Consider the following 15,660-nt stretch of genomic DNA (forward strand, 5'->3'; position numbering starts at 1 on the left):
ATAACAATAATGATTATTATTATTTTTATTATAGTTGTAATTAAGATAATATTCTCTCGATGCATGCAAATCTATCAATATAGACGGAAAATTCTTGAGTGACAAGTTGTGAAATTTATATATTGTAACAGCGATAATTAACTATAAATTATCACAACAAGATTGAGGTTAAGTTCGACATTTAGCAAAAAACAAATAGTGCACACTTTTTGCATGCAAATTGCTATTTCACAGACGATTTTGTATTGGAAAATTATTTGACAAGTTGTGAAAATTGCAATTTGCATAAATTAACTGTCAAATACCGATACGCCTTCTTAACCGGAGATTGAGGTTAAGTTCGTCAATAGGTCAAATGGCAAATTTGGATGAAGTTTGCAATGCAGAATGCAGCTCATTAGGCTAAAAGACCAATTGACAAAATTGGCAGCCATATTCACATCACATTCACATCACATCACACATATTGAGCCTTTGACCCTTGCAAATGGACCTCTGCCACCATTTTGATCCATTTTTATGGCCGCGAACTGACCTCGCTGCGCCTTTTGTGGCATCCATTCATTTGATTAGCTTTATGGCTGGGCTAAAAAGCTGACAAAAGTGAAAAAGTGAATGGGAGCAGCGAATCTCTACGTGCACATTTCAGAAATTAGATTGATGAGTTTGAGTAAATTATACAAAATTATGCTTATGAAATGAATATTGAAAATGAGCCACTGACAAAGTTTGTACACAGAAAAAAATTTAAACGGTATCAATATATGGATAGGCTTGAATTTTGTTAACTTCAGAATAAACATTTAGATTTTCTTTCTATATATAATTATATATATAATAACTTATAATATATAATTATAAATATAATTTCACGTATTCATGTTTTTAAATAAATTCTTCGAAAAAGAATTTTCTATGCTCGGCTATAAAAATACTTCATCCTTGTAATCACTAAATTTTTAATTTTTTTTAATTCGAAATAAAAATTTTGTTTAATTTTCTATATTAAAAATTCGCTATTGACAAAGTTACACACAGAAAAAAATATAAACGATGTCGAAATGTTAATAGTTATGAATTTTCTTAACTCAAGAATGAAAATTGTTAATTTTATTATTCAAATTTAATTGAATATATTCATTTTCATTCCAAGCCTCGTTATGAAAATACTTTATTCTTTTAATCACCAAATTCTACAATTCAGAATTCAAATTTAGAATCATATTCTAAATTTAAAAAAATCTAAACAAAAAAAGAATGTGTTCATTATTTTAAATTTATACTTTAAACTGGATTTTCATTATGAAAATACTTCTTTCTCTTAATAATTAAATTCCTGAATTGGAAATTAAAATTTACTTTTCTATTCTACATTTTAACAAATCTAAAAAAAAATAGATTAGTTTATTTTTTTTTAATTTATACTTTGAACAGCATTTATGAATATTTTTCATCCTTTTAAACACTAAATTCTTAAATGTGGAATACTTTGAACATAATTCCCAAAATACTTCATTTTGTAATCCTTAAGTTCTCAATCCCGGAATAAAAATTTAGTTTCATATTCTATATTTTAACAAATCTAAAAAAATATTATAAATTCATACCTTTCAAATACTTTGTACCTATTTTTTTTGCCAATTAAATTGAACTTAATGAATAATTAAACATCATTTTGTGCATGCATCTGGTGTTTGATCAGATATGGTATGTGGCACACCTCTCTAGATCTCATCCCTATACCGAGTATGGAAATAATATTGTAATGTATTACAAACTGCATTGTGGGCAGTTCCCATCTGCTGTAGCTGCTGCATTTTTAGCTGTGGCCCACACACAGACAGTTTAGTTTGTAGCTGGTGCTCATCACATCAACTGAATCAACTGCTTCCGCTATTTCCGCATCTCCCTTCAACGGCCCTGACAGCAGACATTTCAGTGTCACATTCACATTCACATTCACGTTTACATTTTTACATTTCTCTCCCCCTTTTATTTTGTTGCTTGCTTGCATGCAATTTGTGGGCGTTCTTTTCGTTTCTACGATGTTCGCACCAAAAAGCGAGCTTCATACGATATTACACGATACGATATACGATATTACGATACACAATGCGATACGATACGCTGTTGGTTTCGGTTTCGTTGCTTTGGTGAAATTTCGTCAAGTTTATTGCAAACAATCGAATTCATTTTATTCGCTGCACCGCTTAAAATTAATTTATGTGTTTTACAGTTGTTTTTTCTCTCAGTTTATTTTTTGTTGTTTGCTTTTATTTCGGCTTGCAGTGAAAATTGCTAAAATGACCTTTTAAAGGCAGCCAGGCAACAGGCCTTTCTTCCATGTTGGCGTCGCTGTGTGGGCAGCAGGGGAAAGCTGCAACTGTAACTGTGACTGCAGCTGAAGCTGAAGCTCAAGCTCAACCTGAAACGAATGCACCATGGGGTGGCCCACAGTTGTATCTAGGGTTGCCAAGTTTTGGTTTGTCAGGAAATAAAATAAATGTACATATCAAGGGAAAATTGATAGAGTAGTTTTTTAATACATTTATATAATTCTTTTTTTATTTAATTTAATTCAAATTTAAATTGATAAGAAGCTAGCATTTTTTTGATAATAGATTCTATATTTACATTTAACATTTTATGCTAAAATCAGTATATATTAAACTTATACAATTTATTTATTTACAATATTTGATCTGAATATATCAATATATAATATATAAAATATGATATTTTTTAACTGCACCAAAATTTTCCATACTCAATTTTTGATCAGACTATCTACAACAATATTTTGCATAATTTATATTTGTTAAGCACTGAAAACTGAATACATTTTATAAAATTTAATTTTTGTTCAGTTTAATATATGATATTTTTTACCTACAACACCATATTGCATTCTTTTTTATATTTGTTGAACAGTAAAAACTGAATATCTTTTAAAATGTTTAATGTTTTTTATCAGTTTAATGATCATACATTAAGTATTTTCTATTTGCAAAAATATTTTTGATATTTTATATGTGCTTAAAAGTATTTGGTATTTACTTAACTTACTTGCTAAATAGAGAACAAATTCTGCAATTCTGTTTTTAGCAGTATGCCTGGCAACCCTAGTCACAGTCACTGTCAATGCCAGTGGCAATGGAAGAAATGGGGAAATGGGTTTTTTTTTAGTTTAGCAACGTTCAGAGAAGGGGGAGTCGAGGGTTATCGCTGTGGGTGGTCTATATGGAAATTACCCTAATTGTCATTTGCATAGATATATTTTTGCCATTCACCGCATTCGCAAATTTGAATTGTCGCTGACTTTGTTATTAATTGAAACATTTTTGATTTTCGTCTCTTTGCAGGTAAGCATCTCGACCACGAACACCTCATGTGGCACACTCGTCTTGGGTTTGTGTTGAATGTTAGTTTTGTTTGTCACTTATTTTGTATTCGTCGAGTGCGTTGGGTCCCAAAACGTGACTGAGGACTGCATGCGCACTCGTATTTGCTGGTAAGCTGCTTCTCTTATCATTGCGCCATTGCGACGACCGCAGCAATGAGTGAGTTAGTATAAGTGTGAGTGTGAGTGTTAGTGTGAGTGAGTCAAAAGCGCACTCAAAACATTGCATGTAAAAGCTTTTTTTGATTTAAGTAAGCAAACAGTAAGTCGCTCAAAATAAACGCAATCGACGCTAGCGTCGCTGTTGCCGTCGTCGCTGCCGTATGGAAAATCTAAAACCAAGCGACGCTTCCGCATGCAGTGGTTGGCGTCGGCAGCGCCAGCGGCAGCGACAGCGCTGCTCGTGGCTCACACGAAGCGTAGCGACGACAGCTTTTTCACACTCACGAACTTTAGCGCAGGCTGTGCGAAAGAAAGTGAATAGTGGAATGCGCAAAAAAAAAAACAAAGCTGAAATGTGAAAGAGCCAAAGGCACAGGCAAATTGAGAGGCAGAGCGAAAGAGAAAGAGAGCACATCGCATGCGAGAGAGCGAGAGCGGCTGACGCAGGCGTTGTTGTGGTTGTGACGCTGTTGCTGTCGCTACCTCTGCTGCTGCTGTTGCTGCCTTATGCTTTCGGTTTAAAGTTTGGCTTTGACGCTGGCTGCGCAGTCGCCGTCACTTTTTGGCTTTGGCGCTTTCTGCGTGGGGCTTTTGTTTTTGTTGTTTTTACTTTTTTTCTGTTTTTTTTTTGGAGCTGATCTGAGCTGCGTTGCAAGAGGCGCACGACGCGCGCGTTCACTCAACGTTTGCAGTCCGGCGGCACCGGTTCGGTTCACGGCTCCACAACCACTCACAGCGAATAAGCCCACGAAAGCGAGCCCCAAAGTCCCCAAAAAAAAATATATATACATATATATGTATATAGAGACTGCCCCCCCTTCGTACTAAAATTAAAAGAGCGGCGCGTGTCAACGTCGCGGCTGCTTTCGAATTCGAATTTCGTGCGAACTTGTGAACTTTCGTTTTCGGCGGCAGCAGCAACAACAACAACAAATACAACAACAAGTTAGCAGAAGGACGTCTTTGGATTGTGTTAAATGTATAAATTGGTGTGTTGCAAATACGAAATGAAATTAAAAGTTGCCTAGCAGTGCAGTGTAAAAAAAAAGAGATCTCAACAACAGGCAAGAGAAAACTTTGAAAATATTATATATGCGTATATTCGCAAATATGTAAAATATGCTCTCACAGTGATGATGAATACATAAAGTGCATAAAAAAGTTTGCTAAAAATACGAAAAGGCAAAATAGCGAAATAATATTAATCGAAAAATTCCACAGTTCATATAAAAAAAAAATAAAACCTGAAAATCACACACAAAATCGAAATCATGTCAACTAGTTTAGCACATAAATAAAGATATTTTATATGTGTGTATAGTACATACATATTGTGTGTATATATACATACATATGTATTTACTAAATAAACAAGAAATTAACATCAACAACAGAAAAGAAATAGAAATAGCAATAGCAATAGAAAGAAAGAATGAAACAACAACAAAGACAATAGCAGACAAAAGTGCGCCCAACAACAAACCGAATCCGAATCTGAATCCGACCATCCACAATCGACAGTCCGCAATCCGCAGTCCACACTGCCCACGATCCACAACAATTCGCAATCCACACACACTCGCAAATAGCAAAACAGCAAAAAAAAAAAAGCGCATAGCAAAATTTTTGTTGTTGCTGCCTAATTCAAGGTCAAACTTTTCTCATTCAAACGACGCGACGCGACTTTGACGTTGACGACAACCGAGAAAGACAACAACAACAACAACAACGACGACGACGACAACCGAGAACCCCTTTAAAACCCAATCGCAGTGGAACGAAGCGAAGTACGCGAACTAGTTGACAACAACTACAACTACAACTACAGTGACAACTACAACTACAAACAGCAGCACAACAAAACGAACGCACACAAAATAATAGAAGAAAAAAAGGCAGAGCGCAAAAAGCAAAACAAAAACAAAACAACAAAAGGCAGGTGAACAGAGGCGACAGAGGCAAAAGGCAGAAGAGCAAAAGTTCTAGAGGCGCACTCTCTCCGTCTCTCTCTCTCTCGCTCTTTCTCAAAGCTGTGCTTGCCTAGTTGTTGTAGCTGTTGCTTAGAGAGCAGCAATTAGAACGCAGGCTTTGCGGCTGTGGAGAAAAACTCGCTAAAGCTTTGTTGCTATTTCTTTCTTTCGTTTTCCGTTTCTTAATTGTTGCTCTGTTGTTGTAATTAATCGAAGCAGCCGCAGCAGCTACACAGACGGCAGCAGCAATGTGTCAACAACTGAACAGCTAACAATAACAACAACAACAATAGTAAATTAAATAAAATATAGACAAATATTTCTCATATTGAAAGCGACCAATATAAAACAAATTTGTGCGCTCAGCAATGAGAATGGACTATCAAATGCCACCGCCAGCATTGGCCTTGCAACAACAGCAGCAACAACATCAACAGCAGCAACAACAACAACAATCACACAATGCAGCACTGCAACATCAGCAAAATCAGTTGCAAATGTTGCAGCAGCAGCAACATCAACAGCAGCAGCAGCAACAACAACAAATGCTGGGCAACATGTCGCAAGCGACAACGTTGCCACCACTGAGCAGCTTGCCGCTGCAGGTGGTGCACAACTTGCCACACCTGCTGGCCGGGAATGGCAACAACAACAACAACAACAATAACAGTAGCAACAACAACAACAACAATACGAATCTCAATGGCAACAACGTTGGTGTGGTTGCATGCAACAACAACAACAACAACAATAGCCAGGCTAGTAATAATTTATTGCGCCACTCGATGCAACATCAGCTGCTCAGCAATCTGAGCAACAACAGCAATGGCAATAATGTTGCCGCTGGCAATGGATCGCATGTTGCAAACGGTGCATTGCCGCCGCCCACGCAACTGCTGCAACATCACTTGCAACACTTGGCGCATGTCAATGTCAATGCAGCAGCCGCTGTGGTTGCCGTTGCCGCCAACAATCTCAGCAACAATCTGCAGCACAGCAACAACGGCAACAACAGCGCTGCCAACAACAACAACAACAGCGCCAACAACAACAACAACACGATTCTCAACCACAACAATCTCAACATTATCATCAACAATCACACCAACAACAACAACAGCAGCAACAGCAACAACAACAACAACAACAATCCAGCAACACCAAATGCGAATCTGGCAACAGCCACGCCCACTGTGAACAGTGCCGCCTCTGCGGTGGCACAGCAGCAACAGGCGCATGAGAACAGTTTGGTCAACAGCCTGGTGGGCGTCATCAACGGCACCAACAACAACAGCAACAGCAACAACAATGCCAGCAACAACAACAACGCCAACAGCAACAACGCCAACAATGGCGATGACAACAATCGCTGGACGCAGTTTCAGGTGCAACAGCTGTGGAAGCAACATGCCAACTATTTGAACGGTATGAATTATGTTTACGCCCGCCAGCAACTGTTGCTGCCGCCAGGCAACTTGCAACTTGTTGCTGACAGCGACGAGCAACACTGCCGCGGGACTTGGGACTTACTTTTGATTAATAATTTCAGCTACTGTTCACAAAATTACTACAATACTTCTTGAAAATATTGCTCAGAGCAAAAAACTCAGTATTTAAAATATACTGTATTTCTTTAAATGATTTTCTGGTTGTTCTTAAACTGCGCTTTATTGTTTATTCCTTAGTTACAGCAATTTGCTGCATATCTACTTTAACACATACACATAGATAACTCAGTATATTCAATATACCATCATAAGTTTTCGTTGCCATTTTTGCACTTTTTATACTATTTTGTTTACAATTTTGGTTACTCTTTTTATCAACAATATATGTTGCTAGTTCTTAACTATCCTTGCTGCAAATTTTCTTAAAAATGCCACACATCAAGTGAATCTCAGTATATTAAATATACCAAGTTTCTTAATTACTACATTTCTTGCTTTTTTTTTCATTCTGTTCAACAATCATTGCTGGCACTCCCCTTAAAAGTGCTACGCAATAAATAAAACTCAAAAACTCAGTATATTAAATATACTAAATTTCATAGTTACTAAGTTTTGTTGCTGTTTTTTCACTTCCTATCCAACAATCCTAACTGGAACTTCTTTTATAAGTGCTGCGCAGTGAAACTCAGTATATTAAATATACTAAAATTCTTGCTGTTTTTTCACTTTTTGTTCTTTCTTTTGGACAATTTTAGTTACAGTTTTGATCAACAGCAACTGTTGCTGTTGCTTAACATTCGTTGCTGAAACTTTTCTTAAATGAGCTACACAACAAGTTAAACTCAGTATATTAAATATACTAAAGTTCGTAATTACTACTATTTTTGGACAATTTCAGTTACAGTTTTCTTGATTAGTTGTTGTCACCAAGCAACATTGCTTGAGAACCTCTTTCACTTTAAGCCCACCTTGAGCTAAGGTGCTAATAATTCTTTCTCTGCACTTGTTGTTCTTGCATTTCCCCTCTTCTAACCACAAATTGATTGCACGCTCGACTAATTTGCGACAAGCGTTGACCCTGATTGTGTGTCAAAGTCGCCATCAGCTTAAATCGATTGCAGCTCAGACTGCAATAAGGGTTTTCTTTTTAGTTTTTTTTTTGAGGCATATGACAAGCTGCTCTATGGGTTCATTTTCCCGTTTTCCATTCGCCGTCTGCCGTTTGCCATTTGCCATTTCCGCGTGAGGTTCAAGTTCCCCGCAAAAAGACAAGAGTCAAGAGGCTCAACTTTCAACTGCACCAGAAAACCTTTTGGCTCTGGCTGCCCTGACTCTGCGGCAATTTACAATCACTTTTGCTTTCAGTTTTTTTCTGATTTTTTCGGTGTCTCTACAAGGGCCGAAAGAGCCAACTTCAGCTTCAACTTCAACTTCAACTTGTTGGCCCGCGACATTTTCAGACAACTTTCGTTTCGTTTCGGTCGGGGTGCTTTCCACATGCAGCAGCAGCAGCAACAGCAACAGCAAAAAAAGAGCCAACTTTTGTTTTATTTACTTAACAAAAGTCAAAAAAAAATAAAAATATATATATACAAAGTCTTTGCCTCGGGTCCAGTTTTGACTAAGCCTCAACGAACCTTTTGTGCTTGGCCATTTTTTCGTTATCACACAACTTTTATCTCAACTCGGGCGCGTTCTCCGCTTCGAATTCGTTTTCGAGTTCGAGTTTATGGCCAAGATAAAAGGCCGGCTTTTACAGCCTAACAGCGAACACACAATAAACCAGCAGCCACAAAAGGGCAATTTTGGCACTCACTCCGCTCTTCTCTCTCTATCCCCTTCCCCCTCTCTTTGGCTCTATCAAAGCGTGTGACATTGCCGCATAATTAATATATGTCCAGCTACCAACAACGACAACAACGACAGCGACAATAAAAGACGGTAACAATATCAAAACTCATTTGACTCGACCGAAAATGCGTTTTTACTTTCATTGAGCGACGTCAACGGCGCAGTCAACGTTAACGTCAACGCTAAGCGACGTCGACAGCGACTGCGACGTCGACTGCTCTGCTCGGCGGCTAAGCAACATCACAAAATTTAACTTTCACTTTTTCGGCAGTTTTTAAATTCATTTCTTTCTTTTTTTTTTGGTTTTTGATATTTTTGTGGCATTTTGGTCTTTTTTTTGGCTCTTGGCAACGAATTTTGTCTGTTGCTGTTGTTGTTTTTGTTGTAGTTGTTGTTGTTGTTGTTGTTGCTGGTGGTGCTTCTTCTTTTGGGAAATACTCGTATAATTTCATCCATACCAAAAATGTACAATTTATTTCGAAAGTTTTCAACATTGACAATTCGCTCAGCTTGGAATTTCTAATAGATTGAAATGAAATATATATTTTAAATTTATGACGAGCTTAAATATTAATTATATTGCAAATATTTCTATAAAATTTAAATAAAACATATTCAATAATTTATGAATTTCTTTAACCTCTTTAGTGATGTATTCCAAAAGTCGAATATTAGGAAGAGATTTATTTATTTACGCAAAAATTTGAAATATACTCAACAAAATATTTATAGTTTTTATGTAGAATTTAAAAACATGAGAGGATTAACAAAAAGTATTATTTATTTTTGCAAAAACATCTTAAATTTGTAAATTAAATATATATAATAATTTTGGCACTCTTCCAATTTAAAAACATGATATTTAAATTTGACATAAATTTGAGAGTATTCAATTATTAAAGATGTGAAATTTCTGATTTTACTTTATTAAAAAAGCCGAAAAATATATAAAAATTGTTTCTAAGTTCATGTTGAAAGTTTATCATAAATTTCTAGTTTGATACAATCACAAAACTTATTTTCTAGTTGATAAAGTTAAACCACAAATGATGATATGAAGTTTGTTTGCAAGATTAAATAACTCAAAATTTAAAAGAGATTTTCTCCAATTTGTACAAAAAATATTGTACTTCATTTATACTTCTGATCTTGCTTAACTTAAAAACTTGTTTCACATATTTCTCCAAAACTTTTAGTACGAGCTCTGACTATTAAATAGAAAAGTCTAAGTTTGATCTTGTTAAATTTTTTAAGCTTGCATCACAATAGCTTAAATTCTTACAGCGTTTCCTTCTCAATCTCCACATCAAGATAGAAAAGTTTTTAAAATTTAAGAGTTATACTAAATTTATGAGTTATGTTGAGAATGTCTTGAATTATTACAAAATATATCAGAGTAAACATCAGAGTCAACATCAAAATGGGAAAGTTATTATTATTATATATTATGCCAAATATATCTGATTTAACTTAAACGCTTCCTTTACACTAAAGGAAAGCTTTCGTTAATTTTTGAGTGATCTTTAAAATCTCTTTCATTTTTATATAATATATCTCACAACCTTATCATCAAAATAGAAAAGTTGCTATTACTTTTTAAGTAATCTTCACAAATTCTTGAATTTTTACAAAATTTAACTGATCTAACTTTGTAGCTTACTTCACACCTTGTATATCAAAATAGGAAAGTTATTAACATTACATATTATGTCAAAAATATGTGATTTATCTATAACGTTTCCTTCACACCTTCAACATCGAAATAGGAAAGTTTTCTAATAAATTTGTGCAAAAATATTTTGTGCCAATTATTGAGTGTCTGATCTTGTTTAGCTTCCTACTCTTTTAAGCTGCGGGGCAAACTTTCGTCATAACTGGCCAACTAACTTAACTTTTAACAGTAAGCTAAGCGTAGCAATTTCCTGACTCTCGAAACTTCATCAAATCAAGTGAAGCCATTAATCAATTTGCCAGTCAATCAGTCAGTCAGTTATGTTGTGAGTTGAGTTGAGCTTTTGCTCATCGTTTTGAAGAGAGCTCAAGTGTATTCTGTTATCGCTTAAATTTGAAATTGAAGTCACAGTGTTAGCTGACTTCCTTTCGTGCTGTTGGCTGCACAAAACGTAAAACATAAAACGTAAAACGTTTATCCGCATAATTTGTGCATGACAATAACAAAGACAAATTGGCAGGCGTGTTGCACACTCACCCAGATATCGCAGCCCAAATTGCAACGTAATACAGTTACTTCAACGTCTTGAAGCTGCTGCACTGATTGCTGTTGTCCAGGGGCAACAGCAACAACAACAACAACAGCCACAGCAGCAACTCGTGTTGCGCAATCGACGCAACAAACGTGCAAAATGCGACATCGTTTAGCTGGGAAACCGTTCGTTGGTTCACTCGTTTGCTGGGGCTAAAATATCAGTGAAAGTGGCGCGCCGCACCACGCGGCGTATGAGCAATCTTTTAATTGTTACTCTGTTTCACACGTCGTCGCGCCTGTCGTTTTGCCAAAGACCAGAAGCTCAATTCACGTTGTTGTTGTTGTTGCCGCTGCGTGCTCGGCATACTTGCAGGCAATAGTTTTGCTTTTTTGTTTTTTTTTTCCTCGCTGTATTTATTTAGGTTTCGGTGTCTGTTTGCCGTTTTATGGCAGCGGTTGTTGTGTGTAATTTTATAGCGAGCGCGTTACTGTGACTATGATTATCATTATCATTATTTGCGACTGCTTCCTTATTTTAGCTAATTAACTGCACGGCGCCAAACAGCTTTGACTTCAGCATTAGCTGGCTTTCTTTTCACTCTACTCCAACACACAAATTGGGGTTAATTTTACTCCACATCTTTCTCTGAAATATATGTTACACTTGGGCGTGGCTGAAACAATTTTGCTTGCTTTATATTCACTTTCCCAGTTTTTTTTTTATCAATTAAACTATTGCAAAATCAATTGCAGCTGATTAAAGTATGCATAATATTCAATCAGTCTTTATGTGGACTGAGCTCAGCATAATATTTAATTAGTATTTTGTATACGTAATATTGTTTCAGTATATTCATTTGACCCTAATATATTTAATCAGTATTTTTTTACATAGTACTTATTAAGTTTTTTCAATATATATGAAGCCATACAATTTAATTAGTATTTTTCTGCATAGTATTTATCAAGTTTTTTCAATATATGGGTACCCATAAAATTTAATCACAGTTTTGCCTTCATAATATTTATTCAGTATATTTTTTAGCCTCAGTATTTTGTATGCATAATATTTAATCAATATTTTTTTGGGCTGAGTTCAGTATTAAACTTTATCAGTATATGCATGGTATTTATTCAATATATTTTCAGTATACTGCAATCAGTATTTTTTATGCCCAGTATTTATTAGGTATTTATTTTTGTCTCAGCTTCCCATTAAATTTAATCACTATTCAGTATGTTTTGCTTCAGTGCAACATAATATGTAATCAGTATTTTTTATGCATAATATTTACTCACTATTTATTTTTAGGCTCAGTATTTTTTTATGCATCATATTTATTCAGTACTATTTTGTGAAATTAGTTCAACACAACATTTTATCAGTATTTTCATGCATAGTACTAATTCAGTATTTTTTGTTGATTTCAGTTCAACATAATCTTTTATGAGTATTTGCATTATATTTATTCAGTATTTATTTTTGCGATGTCAGCTTAGCATAATTCCTAATCAGTATTTTGTGTGAATAATATTTATGTAAAATTTTTTACCTCAGTTCATTAAAATATTTAATCGGTATTTTTGATTAATTTTTTATTGAATCAACATTTGTTCCTCATTTCAGTATAAAATGTAGTATATTTTGTGCAAAATTCTTAATCAGTACTTTATACTCAGTTCAGTATAATACTTATTTAGTATTTTCTTTACCTCAGTTTAGCATAAAATTTAGTATATTATAAAACTTATTCAGTATTTTCTTTGCCTCAACTGAGCATACTATTTAGTATATTTGAAGCATAATATTTGTTCAGTATTTTTCTTGTGGTCTCACCATAATATTTAATCAGTATTTAGTTTAGTTTTTGGGCTCAGTTCAAAGTCTTTCCTCGGCCTAACAACCCGGAAATGCCCAAAGCACATTTTTCCCACACATAATTAATTTTACACTCACTCGAGTAGGAAAAAACAACAACAACAACAACAACAGAGTTGGAAAAAAGAGTAAAATTAAGCATCAAAAGTGCTACATAAAAAAGACTATGCAAATGAGTTCGCAAATGCGGAATGAATGCAATGCACACCAGCAAACGCAACAGCAACAAAAACAAGAGTACTAGCAACCACAGCAATCACAACAATCACAGCAACAACAACAATCACAGCAACAACAACAAGTAGAGAGACAGCACAACAATCGAAAGTGTTACACTTTCTGCACTTCAGCAAAAAGGCAGTCAAACAAAACAAGAGCCAGCCGAGCCATAAACGAGTGCCATGTAATACAACGGCCAACAGCAACAAGTACAACAAGCAACAGCAACAACAACCAGCAACAACAACCGACAACAAGTAACGGCAACAACAACAATAATGCAGCTAAAATTGCGGCAATTGCGCCATCGCCTCAAAAAGCGTCGCGACTTGCGACGCATGCGCAAGCAGCGAAAGATAGTGAAAAAGAGAGAGCAAGAGAGAGCAAGAGAGAGCGAGAAAGAGCGAGAGAGAGTGGGCAATAGCGAGGCAGGTGAAAGGGGCGTGCAACAGCGAGTACTCGCTTTGTACGTGCCTCACACTCCAACCAACCAACAACAAAAAAAAAAGCTCAGCTCAGCTCGTTGCATAATTTCCAGATACCGCCTGAAAACGTAGCTGAAAAGCTGCTGAAAAGTCAGCTGTCGCTGATAGATAGAAGAGGAATACTCGCTATTCTACTACGTAGACGTAATAACGTCGATGTCAATGTCGCGGTCTTTTGTTCAACTTCGTGTTCTACTTTGTGCATAACATAGAACGTCGTTGATTGCTTTGGGAAAAACGGGTTTTGAATTTCATTCAATTCGAAGTCGGTTTGTTTTTTTTGGCATTTTGTTTCAAGCGAGTTGTTTTTTCGGCTTGCTATCGTTTGTTGTCTGCTTACAGGAGATTTAACTCTCACTTTCATTTTAATACAAAGCGTGATTTCCAATGAAATCGAGGAAGTTGATTTTTATTGCCTGCCAAAACGGATGCGAAAGCAATTTTAAGCTTTAAATAGCTAAAGGGTAGAACTTTGTTTATTATAAAATCCAGCGATGTTGTCACAACTCCAACAACAACAAAAAAATGTCAGGCCAAAAAAAAAGCGCAGCTTCATGCTAAATGGAAACACCACCAAAAAGTGAAAGTTTAATGCCGCATTAAAATAATAATAAAAACACAACAAAAAAGAAGCATGGTCCACTAAAAATTGTGACCAACTCTCGTCAGTCCATTAACACAACAAAAGAAGCCCGAGGGCTAACAATTTCATCTATGAAAACAATAATAATAATAATAACAGTAATAATAATAATAATAGATGCCCATTCCGCATTTCATTTTCACCCCGAAAACGCCATAAATTTCATGTTGTCGTAGGCCCGCGCCCAGAAAAAGGAAAAAAGATCGCGTTGAGCATTTCTAATGAAAGTAAATAAGCGGAAACCAAATGCAAAATAGTCACGAAAATTATGCAAATTAATTTAATTACAAATGAGAAACTCGGCAAACCACCAAAAAAAAAAATACAAAAAATGCCCATAAAAAGTGCGAGGGCTCGATTCAGTTTTTTTTTTGTTACTTTGCGAACTGAGTTTGACCCACTTAAAATGGCAAGAGAGAAACTGTAACCAGTTGGATGGCGAGGAGATCCCGAATGGACTTAAGTCATCGTCAAGTTGTCGTCGTTGTTGTTGTGTCTAAAAATAAACCCTGAGCCAGATTCTCTCTGCTGCGTGTGAAAGTGACAGCGACGACCCAAAAGATACAAGATACAATTGTATCTTCTGCTTCTGCTTTTGATCCTCCCTTTTGCCTTTGTTATAAGTGTTTTTTGTATGCTTTGTTTCGTTTGCGTTCGATCTTTTGTTTTTTATATGAAATAATCTCTGATCTATAGACTATCTGATCTATCTACTATCTTCTTTTTCATTTCTCTTCTGTTTTTACAGGCAGGAAATCTCCATTTTTGGGTTTTATTTGCAAAGCAAACGGTAAATTTTTTTCGTCCAATCTTTTGTTTTTCTTTGTTTCTTGTTTTGTTTTCCGATCATTTTTAATTGCTTGCCGTCTGCTTTTATCGTTCATTTATTTATCATTTTGTTTGAAATTTCCTTCCGAAACAGGAAAAAATATCAATAATTTTTGTTGTTGTGTTTGCCTTGCCTTGTTTTTTCTATTTATTTGTCCATTTATCATGTGGCGCTTTCGGTTTCTCGTGACAAAAACACGAAACCAGCATCAGTTAAGCGACTCCTAAAAAAGTTTCCCATGCATAAATCCTAGCGTTAAATATCTTCTCTTTCTCTCTTTGCCCGCTTAAATCAAATGCAAATGCTTAATTAAAAAGCCAAATGAAAAGTTGCTCATACGCCGTGTGAGCCGCATGCAGATTTGCAAGTCCTAATTTTTGTTAGCATATCTCTCGCTGTTGTGTGTATTTTTCCTATTACTTCACAATCACAACATGCAACAAGCACTTTTTTTCACTTACTTACGCTTCGCTGCCAACGGCAAACAGCAAACGGCATTAAAGAAAAGCAAATGAAAAAGAAAAGAAAATATTACTTCACTGCCACAGACCAGACCAGAGACCAGAAA

General features: G+C 35.6%; 1 protein-coding gene across 16 annotated transcripts in view; it reads left to right on the plus strand.

Moving 5' to 3' along the window:
* LOC132792349 (hepatic leukemia factor) overlaps positions 1-15,660 on the plus strand; it is a 72,837-nt gene that overhangs the window by 49,360 nt on the left and 7,817 nt on the right. For 7 of the 16 annotated variants that reach the window (XM_060801675.1, XM_060801674.1, XM_060801665.1 and 4 more), the window contains exon 2: positions 15,012-15,053. The exons of 5 other annotated variants lie outside the window; for them this stretch is intronic. In XM_060801675.1, coding sequence (XP_060657658.1) covers positions 15,012-15,053 — 42 coding nt within the window. Of the gene's footprint in view, positions 1-3,362; positions 4,797-5,183; positions 6,958-15,011; positions 15,054-15,660 lie in introns of those variants that run through there. 4 more of the 16 variants (XM_060801680.1, XM_060801673.1, XM_060801671.1 and 1 more) reach the window with 4 other exon arrangements.

Source organism: Drosophila nasuta, chromosome 3, assembly GCF_023558535.2.
Source record: "Drosophila nasuta strain 15112-1781.00 chromosome 3, ASM2355853v1, whole genome shotgun sequence".
Lineage (NCBI taxonomy): Eukaryota > Metazoa > Arthropoda > Insecta > Diptera > Drosophilidae > Drosophila > Drosophila nasuta.